This window comes from Ictalurus furcatus, chromosome 27, assembly GCF_023375685.1.
Source record: "Ictalurus furcatus strain D&B chromosome 27, Billie_1.0, whole genome shotgun sequence".
Classification (NCBI taxonomy): Eukaryota; Metazoa; Chordata; class Actinopteri; order Siluriformes; family Ictaluridae; genus Ictalurus; species Ictalurus furcatus.
The window spans coordinates 19,080,417-19,097,763 of record NC_071281.1 but is presented as its reverse complement, the minus strand read 5'-3'; the positions used below and the strand labels follow the sequence as shown (position 1 = coordinate 19,097,763).

General features: G+C 39.4%; 1 protein-coding gene across 1 annotated transcript; it reads right to left on the bottom strand.

The window, feature by feature from the left end:
* Positions 1-576: 576 nt before the first annotated feature.
* cdh5 (cadherin 5) lies at positions 577-15,605 on the bottom strand. The gene is made up of 12 exons (XM_053617153.1): positions 15,464-15,605; positions 11,361-11,555; positions 10,949-11,231; positions 10,498-10,614; positions 9,642-9,809; positions 9,229-9,410; positions 8,759-9,003; positions 7,632-7,768; positions 7,212-7,324; positions 6,341-6,443; positions 5,833-6,075; positions 577-3,844 (listed from the first exon to the last, which is right to left on the bottom strand). The coding sequence occupies exons 2-12, from the start codon at positions 11,553-11,555 to the stop codon at positions 3,357-3,359; spliced, it is 2,274 nt and encodes a 757-aa protein (XP_053473128.1). The 5' UTR covers positions 15,464-15,605; the 3' UTR covers positions 577-3,356.
* Between the last annotated feature and the right edge of the window lie 1,742 nt (positions 15,606-17,347).

Genomic DNA, 17,347 nt, shown 5'->3' with positions numbered 1-17,347 from the left:
TGGAACCGTGTTTGATAAGGAAACAGTCTGTTTAAGGCTCTACATAGAGCTTGTAAGGGTTCTTCAGAGAGACGATACTCACAGGTTCAGAACTGAGTATCGAGTGCCATGATGTTCTCTCAGAGTAACGGAGTCACTCAGGGGAACCCGTAAAAGTTCAACATGGAACCCTAGAAGAGTCATCGTCCCATCAGAAAGGGTTCTGAGTAGAGCCTTTTTAAGAGGATAAGAAATGTTAACTATCAAAAGAACTCTTTTTATTAAGAGTGTGTGTGTGGTCCGGGTAGGTGTGCGGTACAAACTCCGAAATCTGACTTCATGCTACTCGGTACTCAGAAATGGGTTCTTTAAGGGTTCTTTAAGGGTTCAGTAGATAATAAAGAGTTCTTTTCCTCCTAAAACGGTTCGACTTGGATTCATTTCAGACAGGGAAACTCTCTGTTGTAGGGTTCTACATAGAACATATAAAGGTTCCCCTTAAAGAGGGACAAACCAGAGAACCAAAAACTCTCAAACCAGAGAACCGGTAAGTGCTGTAAATGATCCGAGTGCAGTTACGAGACGAACACGCAGAACATCATTAACGTGTGTAAAGTTTATTAATGAATAAAAATACAACAAAAAAAATCACATCTGTAGAACACACACACACACACACACACACACACACACACACACACACACAGGATCCAACAAAACACTCAGAATGTAAATTCACCCGTAAAAAAGAGGAAAATAAAAGAGGTAAAACACCTTTCTGTATTCATTTTTTCTTCCAGTTTCTCGGAATGTTTTCAGGCTACGATAATTTCAGAAAAAGGAAAGAAATAAAAGAAAGAAAAGAAAATAAGAGGAATTAAAGCGTGTGTAAGTGAGTCTCCGTGCATGATGACATCATCACACGAAACATATAAAAACAGAACGAATTCAAGAAACACTCTTCAATCTTAAAAGAAATGTTTTACTCAAACCGTGACTTCATGCAGAAAATTGACCAAAAATCACATAAAAATATGGAATGAAAATAAAACTGAAGCAGAGCGACGATCGGAGCCGTGCGAAGTGTAAATACTCTGCAGTTTGTTCTTCTTTAACAACAATTTCCTGGGAGTTTTTTTTCCACCTGGAATGAAAAACAGGAAAACGCTCCCATGTGCTGTTTTACTTAACAGATAAGAGAACAGGAAGTGAGTTTTCTTGACAGGAAGTGGCTGATTTATTGGGCGGGGTTTGCCAAGGAGAAGGCATCCGTTTATTGTGTTGATGAAGAAGACGAGGTGAAGGTGAAGAGAATAACGACGACTAAACAAAATGATTTCTACACTTTAATACTTTAACGGCGTTTAGTATCTCAGAGTCCGAGTCCGAGTCCGAGTCAGAGAGTCAGTTTAAGAGTTAAACTCGGACGATGTTGAATAATGACGTGTAATAATAATTATAAAATAAACTTCACCATGTCTCTTCAGTGACTCTGTCCCTGTGTCACTTTTTATTTTTAGCGAGTCGACATGAATTATTATTTAAAGCAGACAAATAACTGTGTTGATCAGTTAGAAATAAGAGCTAAGCAAAAACATTAATAAAAATGGAATGATATATATATATATTTAAAAAAGTTAAATGCGACAAATAAAATGTTTACTTCTGTCCAGCAAGGAGAACTGCTCCTGACATTAAAAACACCAGAGACGCCGAACTGCAGGCTGTAAACTGTGTAAACCATTCTGTTTCATCTACTTACTTTAGATTTACTTAAAGTAAATTTAAAAAGGAATTTAAAGTAAATAAAAAAAAGAATGTATAGTTTCATATTACTATTCCTACTATTAATAATGTGACATTTTAAAAAATAGTTTTTTCCGTTTCTTTCTCAGTCGCGTTTTACTCAGCTGAAATCTTTAGAGAGAACTGAAGTTAAAATTCCATTTAAAACAAATTTGACTTCATTTTAATTCCCTAAACTCTCAGGAGCCATGTGTGTGTGTGTGTGTGTGTGTGTGTGTGTGTGTGTATAGATTTACACTCCACACTCGGGTTAAGTCCTGTAATATTTTTAAAATGGAATCCGTCTCTATTAACGTGATATAAAACTCAACACTCCAGCTGGAAGGTTAAAGTCATTGGCTTTATTCTCACTTGTGTGTGTGTGTGTGTGTGTGTGTGTGTGTGTGTGTGTGTGTGAGCTGCTGTACATTTCCTCATTGCTGTACTGTATTGGACCTTTGAGATTTGAGTTACACACACACACAGACACACACACACACACACACACACACACACACACACATACACCAGTCTCCGTGTTGATGATTTCTGTCAAATAAACTCCGATTGCTCTGTAATTCTGTCAGCGGCTCGTTACACCGTTTCCTGTGTTTCTCTCCACAGCCATTTCCTGCAGCTAATATTACGGTTACAGAACATACAGCCACTCTGTGTGTGTGTGTGTGTGTGTGTGTGTGTGTGTGTGCGCGGGTGTGTTACATTTATGTAAAATGTAATAACATTAAATAACACTGCGTTTACTCCGAACATTACTCCTCTCCTGGTGTGACAGATTTTTAAGCTTTGATGTTAAACTGAATTCTGGATTCTGATTGGTCAGAAGTTTATTGCGTCTATATTTTCGGACATTTTCAACACAGAGGAGTTCTTGAGTTCTTTGCGCTTTCTCAGTAACATGACAAGCTGCGTTTGTTCGTCCCATGAACTGCTTTGCGTTAATATGAATGTGATTGAAGAGTTGATGTGACCCGAACGCATGATTTATTAGCTAATATAATATCCTAAACAACATGGACGGTCGAAATTGTGAAAGATAACTGGAACTGCTCTAGAACCCTGCATGATGAGGCGTACTGTATAAACCCGGATAGAGATAAACCCGCTCCTGTCGCTATAATAAATCAGCGAGATGCTAACGGAGAAAAATAATAAGATGGAAGAACTCTTATCCTAAAAGTAGTGAGAGTAAGAAGTGTTAGTTTATAAAGATCAGAGTTTATTATTATTATTATTAAGGGTTTTGGTGCTGGACTGTCGGATCAGTGTCCAATCAGGAGCTGTAAAACTGCAAATACTCATTTCCTGAATCAAAATATTAAAATAGTAATCAAGTAAAATGCACCAATTGTGCTGTTATAAAGATGGGAATCACAAAATACAAAAGGAATAATAATAATAATAATAATAATAATAATAATAATAATAATAATAATAATCAGTAATGGAGCAGTGGCTGCGGTTTTGGCTGTAAAACGAGACTCAGATCCTCCATCTAAATGGAATTTATCCTGAAAGAAACCATGCGTCTTCACTGATCTTTTCCGGTGGGTTTTGGTTTCCAGGATCCGGGATCAGTACGAAGTGTTCACGTCAGAGCCGTAAATTTGAGCCAGTGTCCTGAATCGGGGTCCCCAGTCGTTCAGAATGTCGTAATCGAGGTCAGATCCGCAGGAAGAAGACGATTGGAGTGAACTCAGCGAGCCAGCCAGGGACTCGGACCCCTCATAGCCGTAAATGTGCAGCGTGTCGTAGGGAGTTCCGTCCCGGTCGTGATCGGCCTCGTCCTTTTTCACCTCGATCATCACCGCCATGTCCCCTTTACAGGCTGAAGGCTTCTTCACGATGGCGTACATGGCCGGAGGACGTGGATCGGGACCGAGCCGGGCGTCCGAACGAGCCGAGGTCAGGATGGAGACGTCGTATATGTTCGTGTCCATTTCTCCTCCACCTTCTTCATCATACGCCATGAGCTGCTCGTGAATCTCCCCAGACGCTTTTCCCAGAGCGATGACTGACTTCTTCTGGTAGTGTTTACGCAGCACGAAGAGAATCACGATCACTAACACACAGAAAAGAAGAAGAGAATCATACTGATCTGTAAATATCCGTTTCCTCCTACGAGCATCGTGTGCGAACTCTTCCATAATATCAGCCGTGCTGTACAGGCCACACAGACCCTGGCCCCGCCCTCCTCTTATACATATTCATATGTAGGCCTATATGAAGTGATGGCTGTATTATACACCATTACTACAGTGTATTATAGGTAAATACTCCAGGAGTGTGTACAGCGGTGCTTGAAAGTTTGTGAACCCTTTTTAAATATATCTGCAGGAATGTGACCTAAAACATCATCAGATGTTCACACGAGTCCTAAAAGTAGATAAAGAACCCAATTAAGCAAATGAGATAAAAATATTATACTCGGTCATTTATTTATTGAGGGAAATGATCCAGTATTACAGATCTGTGAGGGGTAAAAGTATGTGCACCTCTAGGATTAGCAGTTAATGTGAAGGAGAGATTAGAGTCAGGTGTTTTCAGTCAGTGGGATGATGATCAGGTGTGAGTGAGTGACGTCCTGTTTTATTTAAAGAACAGGGATCTATCAGAGTCTGATCTTCACTACACGTGTTTGTGGAAGTGTATCACGGCACGAACAAAGGAGATTTCTGAGGACTTCAGAAAAAGAGTTGTTGAAGCTCATCATGCTGGAAAAGATCACAAAACCATCTCTAGAGTTTGGACTCCACCCATCCACAGTCAGACAGATTGTGTAGAAATGGAGGAAATTCAACACCATCGTTCCCCTCCCCAGGAGTGGAGACCAACAAAGATCTCTCCAAGAGCAAGACGTGTAATAGTCCACGAGGTCACAGAGGAACCCAGGGTAACTTCTAACCATCTAAAGTCCTCTCTCACGTTGTCTAATGTTAATGTTCATGAGTCCACCATCAGGAGACACTGAACAACAACGGTGTGCGTGGCAGGACTGCAAGGAGAAAGTCTCTGCTCTCCAAAAAGAACACTGCTGCACATCTGCAGTTTAATAAAGATCACGTGGACGAGCCAGAAGGCTAATGGAAAATGTTTTGTGGACGGAGGAGACCAAAATAGAACTTTTTGGTTTAAATGAGAAGCGTTATGTTTGGAGAAATGAAAACACTGCACTCCAGCAGAAGAACCTTCTCCCATCTGTGAAACATGGTGGTGGTAGTGTCAGGGTTTGGACCGGTTTTGCTGCATCCGGACCAGGACGACTCGCCATCACTGATGGAACAATGAATTGTGAATGATACCAGCGAACTCTAAAGAAAGATGTCAGAACATCTGTCCATGAACTGAATCTGAAGAGAAAGTGGGTCATGCAGCAAGACAACGATCCTAAACACACGAGTCGTTCTACCAGAGAACGCTTAAAGAAGAATAAAGTTCATGTTCTGGAATGTCCAAGTCAAAGTCCTGACCTTAACCCAGTAGAAATGTTGTGGAAGAACCTGAAGCGAGCAGTTCATGTGAGGAAACCCACCAACATCCCAGAGTTGAAGCTGTTCTGTACTGAGGAACGGGATAAAACTCCTCCGAGCCGATGTGCAGGACTCATCAACACTTACCCCAAACGTTTATCTGCAGTTATTACAGTCATTACTGCACAAGGGGTCACACCACATACTGAAAGCAGAGGTGCACATACTTTTACCCCTCACAGATCTGTAATACTGGATCATTCCCCTCAATAAATAAATGCCCGAGTATAATATTTATATCTCATTTGTTTAATCGGGTTCTCTTGATATAGAAAATTCTAAAGGGTTCAGAAACTTTCACGCACCACTGTGTGTGTGTGTGTGTGTGTGTGTGTGTGTGTGTGTGTGTGCATACATACATATATATATATATATATATATATATATATATATATATATACACACACACACACACATACACACACACACACACACACACACACATACACACACACACACACACACACACACACACACTAGGCTACACTGAAACGATGATGATGATGATGATGATTATTACCAAGGATGGTGATGATGCAGAGCAGGATGGCGATGAGAGCGCTCACACTGACTCTGGACTGGCTGTAGGCCTGGCAGTACTCCTGTCGTCTCTCTCTCCCACACTTACACACCTGCAGGAGAAGATGTGTGATGCTGTGCAGTTCCGGATATCCTCCGTCTGTAATCTTGATTTCCAGAACATTCTCCACAGATCTCTCAGTGCTGAAACCGCCGTGAGTCAGAATGATGCTGGCTGTATTATCTGTCACACACACAAACACACACACACACACACACACACACACACACACACACACACACAAAAGGTAATGATCACAACACCATTTTATTTTTAAAAATTAGTACTGTATTAGAAATGTATTTATTGATGTTTTTATTGAATCACTTATTTATCCATTTCTCCATAATGTAGAACTGCTACAAAATCATTTTGAAACAAAATTTGGTGAAATTGAACATTTTCTTCAGTACTTTAAGTTCATTTAAGATAAATAAACGAGACTCACTCAGATTGTCATAAAGGGAGAAGTTTGAACTCTTTCCTCTGAGACTGAAACGAAATTTCCCAGGATTCTCATCCTTGTCAGTGGCACCAATAACACCGATAACCTGCAGGGAGGAGCCAATTATTATTATTATTATTATTATTATTATTATTATTATTATTATTATACTACTACTACTACTACTACTACTAATTATTATTATTATTAAAGCAACCTTGGATGTTAGAAAGGTGCCAGATAAACTTACATAAGCATAATAAACAAAAAAACAAACAAACAAACAAACTAAATAAATAAAATTAAAATATTAAAACAAAACAAAAGGAAACCTTTTCATTGTTTATTACAAATAAGAGTCACAAAAATGTAGAATTTTTCCACAGAATCTCCATTTTTTATTTCAAGGCAAGTGTTCCAGCACTTAACGAGTGTCTGCATTCTTCTAGAAAAAATAATAAACTTTAAATTCTAATTTATGTCGCACTTTTAAGCTTCTCATGTGCCTCACCATCACAGAAGACAGACAAGGATCAAATTGAACATACACTTGATATTAGAACTACACTAGAATGATATTATACACACGGAGTATGTTAGTTTATTAGTATAGTATTGTTCCGAGCAGAGTATATTTAATATACATATAGTTCATGAAATATCATATTATATATTACATGAAGTATTATAAATTCTGTTAAAACCTGCTCATTTCGTCTTATATATTAGTGTTGAAGTACACTGAAGAATATACACTGTGCTGAGTACTGATCCCTGAGGGTCGCCTTCCGTAAACACAGGAGAAGATAAATGAAGGAGTCAGAAGTAAGTTATAGTTATTTCAAATCTACATGGAAATGATTTCAGTCCTCACCGTTCCGCTCTGATCGTTCTCACAGATGTACACGTTGGTCCCGTTGGCCAGTTCTGGTATGTTGTCGTTCACGTCCAGGACGATTAATTTCACCGTCGTATAAGAGTTCAGTTCTGGAGAAACAAACAAAAGGATTTTTTTAATGTTACATTTGTGAATTGGAAATATTTAGATAAAGAGACAGAGACGGAGAACCACGCTGTCTGTTTATATAACACAAACATGATTAGCTCTATTTATTCTAAAGAATGACTGCTAACCCTAACCCGAGCACACACACACACACACACACACACATACTATATGTATATGTACATATATATATATATATATATATATATATATATATATATATATATATATATATATATATATATATATATATATATATATATAGTAGTTACTAAATGGATGACGCACTGTTGGGAGATTCTTCCTCTGCTGTAACGAAGAACTTGTGCTCATTCTGGGCTTCTCGGTCCAGAGTGTTCTTCAGAGTGAGCTGTCCTGTCTCACTGTTAATGTTCACCGGACTGGTAGGATCCTTTATGCTGTACCTAAAACACAAAGAGTTTCAGATTAAACCCTATCACTGAACGTTCTCTCCTTCCTCCTGACAGAACTGCTGTAACTCCGTCAGGTTTGTCCACTGATGTTCTACAGGATTCAGCTCAGGGCTTTGTGATGAACACGCCCATACTTCCTTAATGTTGCTTATTTTGTTCCAGCATTGGAGGTTTGATTAGGATCATGGTCCTGCTAGAAGACTCAAGTCTTAACTTTCTGCCTGATGTCTTTGAGAAGTTGCTTCAGTATTTCTGGAAAATCCTCCTTCCTACTTTCTGAAGTGCACCAGTTACTTTTCCAGCAGAACTCCTCACACCATGATGCTGCCACCAGCGTGCCACGTGGGGGTCCAAACGTCTGAGACCCCACTGAGAACCTTTTTTCACATTTTATTTCACTGAAGCTGAAGAAACTCCTCTATCTTGAATATTTAATATCGAAGATGCTGCACTATTTCTAGCTCCCTGTTTAAATATGAGCAAATGGGTGATATCGAGCATGATAACTGCTTTGTACAGAAGGTCAGATTTTCCTCATGTCTAATCTCTTCAATTGAAGCGTCTGATCAGACGACACATAGATGGATTTGATCTGAAATGGATCATAAGGTATGGAGTCCATGCAGCTCGAGTGGATGCGGTCATTAAAGCAAAAAAGGGGAAGAACCGGATACTAAAACCTCTGAAACTCATGTAAATATTTTAAAATATTTCTACTTTCCTCTCAGGTTGTTACTGATAATATCATTTGTAATGAAAAATGTTGCATTAAATTAGAAAAGAATGCAAAACAGAAGCGTTTCTTACAGGACCCCGCTGTGTGTGTGTGTGTGTGTGTGTGTGTGTGTGTATTTACATACTGTACAGTTCATTAGTTTTGATTGTTGCTTGTAATTTTTTATTTAACACCTTTTCACTAAGAAGGTGTTTCTTATTATTTATGAAGTATTATGATGATTTGTACTGTGGAGAAGTGTGTACCGTATCCTGTGGTTGGTTTTGTCTGTGTCCTTGGCTGAAACTGATCCCACGATGATCTTTTCCTTATTTTCGTAAACTTTAAAGATGTATTCTGCCTGGGTGAAGACCGGCGACTCGTCCACGTCTTTAACGGTGATGTGGACCTGTGCCCTCGTCAGGACGTCCGAGTTGTCCGGAGGTTGGACAACATCCTCTGTAAGTGTTACTGTAAACGTATACCTCTCCTTCTTCTCATAGTCGAGATCCTGTTAGAGCAAAGACACACGTAAAGTAGCGAGGCGGCGGCGGGGCGTGATTTGGGACACACCCCGTGTCTGAGATATAATAAATCAAAACATTATTAGCAGTTACAGTTCACGTTTAGATGAAGACGGGCTCAGTTTCACACCAAGAGAAAGATATAATGCTTGTTAAAACTGACTTGTGCACTTTGCTGTAGTGTATAGTGGAGGTGATGAAGGGAACACTACCTGCTTCAATACGAGAACTCCATCGTTATTATCGTTTAGCTCCAGATCAAAGATGTCTCTAACAGCAGAATCTACAGCAAACTTGGGTTTTTTATTCTGTTTCTCATCACGGTCTATAATGTCCAGTATTCCGAATTTGGACCCCACTGGCGCGTCCTCGTTCACATTGAAGTGGTAGTGTTCTGTGTGGAGAAAAATACACAATAGAAATGCAGCTGACTGATTTGAGACACGCCCTGAGACACGCCCTGAGACACGCCCTGAGACACGCCCTGAGACAGAGTGAAAATATTCAAGCTGAAAATGATTTTGTCCTGCAGAGTGGACACAACGTAATGTGTAAAAATGTGCAAAGAATCAGTGAAGCTGGATTGTAAGAAGGAAGCAGGAGATATCTGTTATAGTTTACGTACGTTTCGAGAACGCGGCATGATTGTCATTAGCGTCGGTTATAGTGATGGTCGCTGTAGTGGTCACTGAACGTCCTCCTGCTACTCCGGGCATGTCCGACGCCTGCACCACCAACTTATACTCACTCTGAGTCTCACGATCCAGTGTGTCAACCTTAGTGTAAATTTTACCTGGAGGACACACACACACACACACACACACACACACACACACACAATGATACTACTTTTAAGTCATTTTTCTTTAACAGCGCCCTCCACTAATATTGGCACCCTTGGTAAATATGAGCAAAGAAGGCTGTTAAAATTTGTCTTTATTGTTTAACCTTTTGATCTTTTGTTCAAAAACTTCACAAGAACACTCTGCTCTCAGTGCAAACAGTTTAGACCCCTAGACACTTCACACAGAAAGTGTGCACTACTCCCCGTGATGAAACGGGAGCAAGGCATAACACACTTCCTGAGTTCTCTCACTCATACTTGTCTCCTTCAGACGTTTTTCTTGCACCTGTAGGCTGTTTTTGGCATTTTATTATAAAATTAATACCATATTAAAATAAATATGACATATAGGTATATCAAAGTACTAAATAATCTGACTAATCAAGGTGAAAGAATATACAATAGGATAAAAAAGTGCAGAAACATACTATTTATGTAGCAGTTTTGTAAGCACTTTTTTGTTTGGTCTCTGATCCATTTTATTTTCTATATACACTGAGTTAATCACATCTATCAAATGTGGTAGAGGGGTGCCAATACTTTGTGTGGACAGCTTGCACTCAGTAATGGTACACTGACGTGGCCTCGTCTAATCCCCTAGTGAATATATAAGATATATCGAGTGTAACATTCTCACCGTTTTCACTGTTAATGCTGAAGAAGTCGGTTCCGTTCAGCAGACTGTACGTGACGATGCCGTTGGCAGTGTTCGGGTCGTCTTTATCGGTCGCATGCACCGTCAACACCACAACTCCTAACATCAGCATTATACATTTACATTATCGTCATTTCACCACCAACATCTGTTTATATTCCATTACACCACAGCACTGCTGAGTTCTGGATTCTGATTGGTCAAAAGGTGTTGATTCGTTTTCTATAACATCGGCTCTGACAGTAACGCAGCTGCACATCACAGCGTTATTTATAATTCATGTGCTCATTCTGTAGTAACAGCTCATTCACAGTGTTTATTATGTATACACAGTGCTGTGTAAAGTGTAATAACATTGTACTCCATGATGAAATGTTCAGCAGTTAGTACCTTCAGATCATCAGTACATTAATGATGCTTATGAGTTTCGTACCTTTATTTGCTCGTTCAATAACAGACCCAGGGATAGTGTCGGAGAACTGGGGGGGGTTATCATTAATGTCGTCGACCTTTATGATGAACTCAGTGTCCTTATCGAGCTTCATTCCACTTTTAGGGTCTATGAGGTGTGCTGTTAGAGTATAGCTGCTGACACGTTCCCGATCCAGCTTCTTCAACACGAGCACTTCTCCGGCCTTGTTCACGCTGAAGATGTCTCCTGCTCCTTCTCCCGAGAGCTTGAACTCCGCATTATTTATGAACAAAGTGTTCTTCAGCTAGAAGAAATAAAAACACAAACAGCAGAACTAAATTATTTACAGAAATGTAATGTATGGGTTTTCAGATGGAAGATTAGAACTTTTTCTCCAGCTTGAAGTTTAATCAGTGAGGATGAGGGTTCTTACCTTGCCGATCGTCTCCGGTAGAAGTTGAGGTGGTTTTTCCTCAGATGTATGAAACGTGTTCCACTTCCACTCTCGTTTCTCTCTACGCAGGACGGAGGACGGTGAAATGTCTTTAACATGTTCAGCTGCGGTGAAAAGAAAGTGCAGAAACGCTGTCCAGAGGAAAGTCCTGACCGCAGCGCGCATCATCATCATCTGACCAAGAAGAAGAACGCAGAGACAGACGCTAACTCTAATTCACTCGGAAAAAACTTTTAATGCCTTTAATGCTACGTCCACGGTGTGTCTTTTATCAACCAGCCGAGACGTGTGCTACGAGACGGATGTAAACGTTAGGGAATAATTCAGCGAAACTGCAGTTAACACGCAGACTGGGGCAGAAATTCTGTATAAACCTGTCATTTTACTACATTTATACAAATAAACATTCATACAGTAATAAAAATAACAACAACTCAATACACTCTTGCACCAAGTAGAAGAAGCTGAATGTTAACTTCCCCATTAACCTTTAAGGGTTCTCCAGTGAAGAACCGAAGACCTGAAGAACCCTAAAGAGTTCTACTTCTTTAAAGAGTGTGCAGTGCATTCAGGAAATAACGATCTCAGAAAAAGGCTCTTTAAGGATGAATAAATGAACATGAAGCGGATGATTTCCACATAACAGCACGGTCCGGAGCGTTATTCCACTTACACCACAGCGACCTGCCACTACACTCTTTCATTTATCCATGAATGACACGTCACTATATATAAATATAGTAATATATTAAGGTTTATATATTATTATATAAACCTTTATAGTTTAGAGACGAGTTAGTTCCTGTTCTCACTTACACTGTACCCAGGATAAAGTCAGTCTCTCTGTCTCTCTCTCTCTGTCTCTCTCTCTCTCTCTCTCTTTCTCTCTCTCTCGCTGTCTCTTTCTCTTTCTCTCTGCGTATCTCTCTCTCTCTCGCTCTCTCTTCCTCCTCTCTCTCTTCCTCCTCTCTCTCTCTCTCTCCCTCTCTCTCTCTCTCTCTCTCTTTTCCTCCTCTCTCTCTCTCTCTCTCTCTTCCTCCTCTCTCTCTCTCTCTCTCTCTCTCTCGCTTTCCCTGTCTGTCTCTCTCTCTTTCTCACTCTCTCTGTGTATCTCTCTCGCTCTCTTTCTCTTCCTCCTCCCTCCCTCTCTCTCTCTCTCTCTCTCTTTCTCACTCTCTCTCTGTGTATCTCTCTCTCTCTGTCTCTCTCTCTCTCTCTCGCTTTCCCTGTCTGTTTCTCTCTCTTTCTCACTCTCTCTGTGTATCTCTCTCGCTCTCTCTCTCTTCCTCCTCCCTCTCTCTCTCTCTCTCTCTCTCTCTGTGTATCTCTCTCTCTCTCTCTCTCTCTCTCTCTCTCTCTCTCTCTCTCTGTATCTCTCTCTCTCTCTCTCTCTCTCTCTCTCTCTCTCTCTCTCTTTCTCACTCTCTCTCTGTGTATCTCTCTCTCTCTCTCTCTCTCTCTCTCTCTCTCTTTCTCTCTCTCTCTCTGTGTATCTCTCTCTCTCTCTCTCTCTCTCTCTCTCTCTGTCGTGAACACTTTCCTCTTCTGGGAAACTTTGCAAAGCAGCAAGACTGTTATAAATGTCTCCTAACAAGTAAAGGCTGCGATGATGCATCTAACAGTGTTAAACGACACAATTTTAAAATCTGTTTATTATTAGTTTATTATTATTAGTGGTAGATTATGTGAAGCACTCGAAAAAAACCATCAGTGTGAATCAGCTGTTACTATAGAAACAGTAACGTATTAGAGCATGTGCATGCTACAGCCGGAATGACACTGTAAACTACACTGTAAACGACACTGTAAACGACACTGTAAACTACACTGTAAAAACCAATCCAAATCGGGTTATTTTTAATCCCACAGCTGGGTAAACACAGGTCAGAACCCATTTTGGGTTAAATTAACCCATGGTGTTTAATGGGTTGTTCATTTTAAGCCAGCAAATGTGTTGTTTTTCAGTTTCATTTTTACAGAAACACTGGGCTCATTTTAGTTCATAAATAGGTTCATATTTTCAGCTGATTCTTGCTCGGAAAATGTCAAATCTACCACATTATTAATAAATACGTCAACATGGTGTCTCCTTTATTTATACACCAGGTGTTCAGAAATGTGTTGCCAGAGCTGATAAAGTGCTGTTTATATATAGACTTTGTAGTAAATGACTCAAATAAATCATATTTATTGTTATCGCACATTTCTGCTTTTTCTAGTGTACAGTAATGTTTCATGGATAAATACATTGATATGAACCTTGTTTCTCCAAATAAACCTAACAGTCCGTCCGTGCGAAAACCGATACCTCCACCCGATTTGACCCGAGGAGCTGGGGGGGGGGGTATTTGGGGGCTGCACTGATAGAAGAAGAATGTTTTAGAGTGTAGTGAATGACAGTATCTCATCAAAATGTCATCCAACACCTCTACATCATCATATGATCTCTGGATTAAAATGAACATATAACATTTACTGTACATATCCACAAATAATATGTTTTAACAAGTTATTAATGTTCTGCTCCTATAAACAATAACGAGTTCTGCATTATTATTATTATTATTATTATTATTATTATTATTATTATTATTACATCTGTAGCTGAGCTTCAGTAAAGTGAATAATAATAATAATAATAATAATAATAATAATAATAATAGAATGGACGAGAATTGAATAGAATAATAATAATAATAATAATAATAATTATTATTATTATTTTGAATAAATGTTATGAACAAGTTCTGTCAGTTTTCCGATGGTTTTTTCTTTGAAAGTGGGAACAGCGGGAATGTTTCCTGTTCCTCATTCCTCCACACCTTTCAGCTAAATGCTTTTTCCATGACATCATTCAGCTGCCATCAAAATACATCTGACTCACAGGTACAGAAATGTGAAAATCACCCTCAGAAAAAAGACGTCAATTCTAGAACCTCAAGGGGTCTTCTGTAGTCTGAGCCAGAAAGCCTTCAAGGTTCTACATACAACATTACAACGGAGTCTGTTTCCTGTCCGAGAAAACTCCAAAGGAAGAACCTCCTGAACACAGAACCTCCTGAACACAGAAGCCTTTTTCCCCTCAGAATGTAGACAGACAGAAAAGATCAGGGATGACCTTATCCTGACTGGTTCTGATTTAGAGTTAGTTATGAAGAATAAAACAAATAGATGTAGATGGCTAATAAAGAACGAAACAAGGTTTTGAAGAAAAGGGAGAAGAGCGTATGAAAGGCCATCTGATCTAATCTAACAGCGTGATGCGGTTGGATTTGATCTAAAATTCATATGAATGAAATTGTAAGAAACGGTACAAATATTAACCCCGCCCCAATCCAGATCTTCACCTGAGTCACTTTTGATATGATGTGAGTCATGTGATTGTGTGACATCGTTTTGATTTAAAGACTTCTTAAATAACATCTTTAAATGCCTCTTTAAGGCAGGTGGAGTGGGGAAGTGTAGATAAATCCCTCAGACGCAGTCCGAGTACGACCGGCTGTAAAACAAATTAAACAAACGGGGGAAAAAAGGTTGTGGCTGCGAGAATCTAATTAGTCCAATTAGACAGATTAAGATCTAGACTCTCCCAATTTAATTCAGATTATTTCAGTGCAAAATAAATGTTTTAATTCACTCAGATTTTATTCTTAGCTAGAATTTCAACTACTAGCAATTTACAACAACGTTTAAAACATTGCTTGTATTTTTCTCATTTGTAAGTCGCTTTGGATAAAAGCGTCTGCTAAGTGAATAAATGTAAATGTAAGTGTAAAACATTGCTGAAATTATAACTAAAAATGTAAATGTCAAATAAAGAGAAAAATACATAATTCACCAATTAAGAGTATAACTAATTATGATGTTTTTTATTCCAATGGTTAAAATGAAACATAAAACACACATCAAAGATAAAAGAAAAATAGAGTCAGACATGCACTCGGTTTATTGTCCTTTGACCTGAAGACATCACAGAGCAGGTTATTGCCTTCATTCCTATTAATCCTGTGATGCTCATTAAGCGTGAATTCTCATTAACACTCGACTCGTTAAGGACGTGAAGAGAGAAAATCTTCACTTACCGAAGTGTAAATCCTCCCAGGTGTGTTAATGTCTGTAATAATCCAGAGAAAAAGGGTGTAATCGTAACGTTGGGTTCGTCGCCTGGCAGTGTGTGAGTGTGTGTGAGTGTGTGTGAGTGTGTGTGAGTGTGTGTGAGCGAGACCCCGAGACGTCCAGCTGCTCCACAACTCACTTCCTGTTATTGTGGCTGCCGTTTTGGTGGAAGTTCACCAGGAAATCAGATAAGACTGCTGAACTGAGAGTGTAGAATACAGCACTGTGTGTGTGTTTGTGTGTGTGTGTGTGTGTGTGTGTGTAAAGTTCAGTGAGCAACAGGTTGCTTGAGGAGGTGAAATGAACAGAGGGAGCGATTGATCTTGAATAAGGATGATAAAAGAGAAGAGATGGTAAGAATGAAAAATGTAAAAATATAAAAATGTTAAATAAACACACCTTTTATTTACTTTAAATCTCTTAAAGGTTTAACAGTTAAACAGTGTGCTATGGTGTTTAATGTTCTCTCTAAAACATGAAGCTGTGAGAATTTATCAGATCTTTATTATACTTAAACACAAGGATGATACTACTACTACTACTACTACTAATAAAACAGTAATGATATAGAATTAAATAGATAAATAGATATGCAGACAGATAGATAGACAGATAGACAGATAGATAGATAGATAGATAGATGATTTAAAGTTCTCCTTTTCCTTTTTTTTATTCTCTCTTCCCTCCTGGTTTGAGCCGACCCGAGCTCTGAGCAGCTGGAATAAGGTGATGATAAAGAGGAACACAGAAGAGTCTTTTAAGAGTGTTTATCCCACACTCGTCTGCTGGAGCCTGCAGAGAGGAGAGGATGATGAGGGGATGATGAGAGGATGATGAGGGGATGATGAGAGGATGATGAGGGGATGATGGAGTGAATTTACAAAAAGTTTCATCATGACCTTTTCATCCCTCAAACATTTTACATGTAGAAACACTGAGGCGTGTGGAGGAATGAAAGAGGAAGGGCTGGGCAAGAGAGAGAGAGGGAGAGAGAGAGACAGACAGACAGAGAGAGAGAGAGACAGACAGACAGAGAGAGAGACACAGAGAAAGAGAGAGACAGACAGACAGAGAGAGAGAGAGACACAGAGAGAGAGAGAGAGAGAGAGAGAGAGAGAGAGAGAGAGAGGGAGAGAGAGAGAGAGAGAGAGAAAGAGAGAGAGAGGGAGAGAGAGAGAGAGAGAGAGAGAAAGAGAGAGAGAGAGAGAGAAAGAGAGAGAGAGGGAGAGAGAGAGAGAGAGAGAGAGAAAGAGAGAGAGAGAGAGAGAGAGGACACTATTACACAAACATATATTAAGTCTTTATGTTCTAAATGCAATAATTCAGTAACTAATCCACATGAACACAATCACATTAATTGTGGGGAACGATGGTGTTGAATTTCCTCCATTTCTACACAATCTGTCTGACTGTGGATGGGTGGAGTCCAAACTCTAGAGATGGTTTTGTGATCTTTTCCAGCATGATGAGCTTCAACAACTCTTTTTCTGAAGTCCTCAGAAATCTCCTTTGTTCGTGCCGTGATACACTTCCACAAACACGTGTAGTGAAGATCAGACTCTGATAGATCCCTGTTCTTTAAATAAAACAGGACGTCACTCACTCACACCTGATCATCATCCCACTGACTGAAAACACCTGACTCTAACCTCACCTTCACATTAACTGCTAATCCTAGAGGTGCACATACTTTTACCCCTCACAGATCTGTAATACTGGATCATTTCCCTCAACAAATAAATGACCGAGTATAATATTTTGTTCACAAACTTTCAAGCAGCACTGTAATGTGGGCGTGTCTTTGTGTCTGTATAAAGAAATGTTGCTCTGACTGTGTCCATATATTAAAG

Excerpts from the sequence above, each read along its gene's own strand:
- cdh5 (XM_053617153.1), bottom strand. The coding sequence starts at position 11,555 with ATGATGATGATGCGCGCTGCGGTCAGGACTTTCCTCTGGACAGCGTTT. Across the intron at positions 11,232-11,360 it reads TACCGGAGACGATCGGCAAG|CTGAAGAACACTTTGTTCAT; the intron begins GTAAGAACCCTC and ends TATTTCTTCTAG. Across the intron at positions 7,325-7,631 it reads AGAGGAAGAATCTCCCAACA|AACTGAACTCTTATACGACG; the intron begins GTGCGTCATCCA and ends TTGTTTCTCCAG.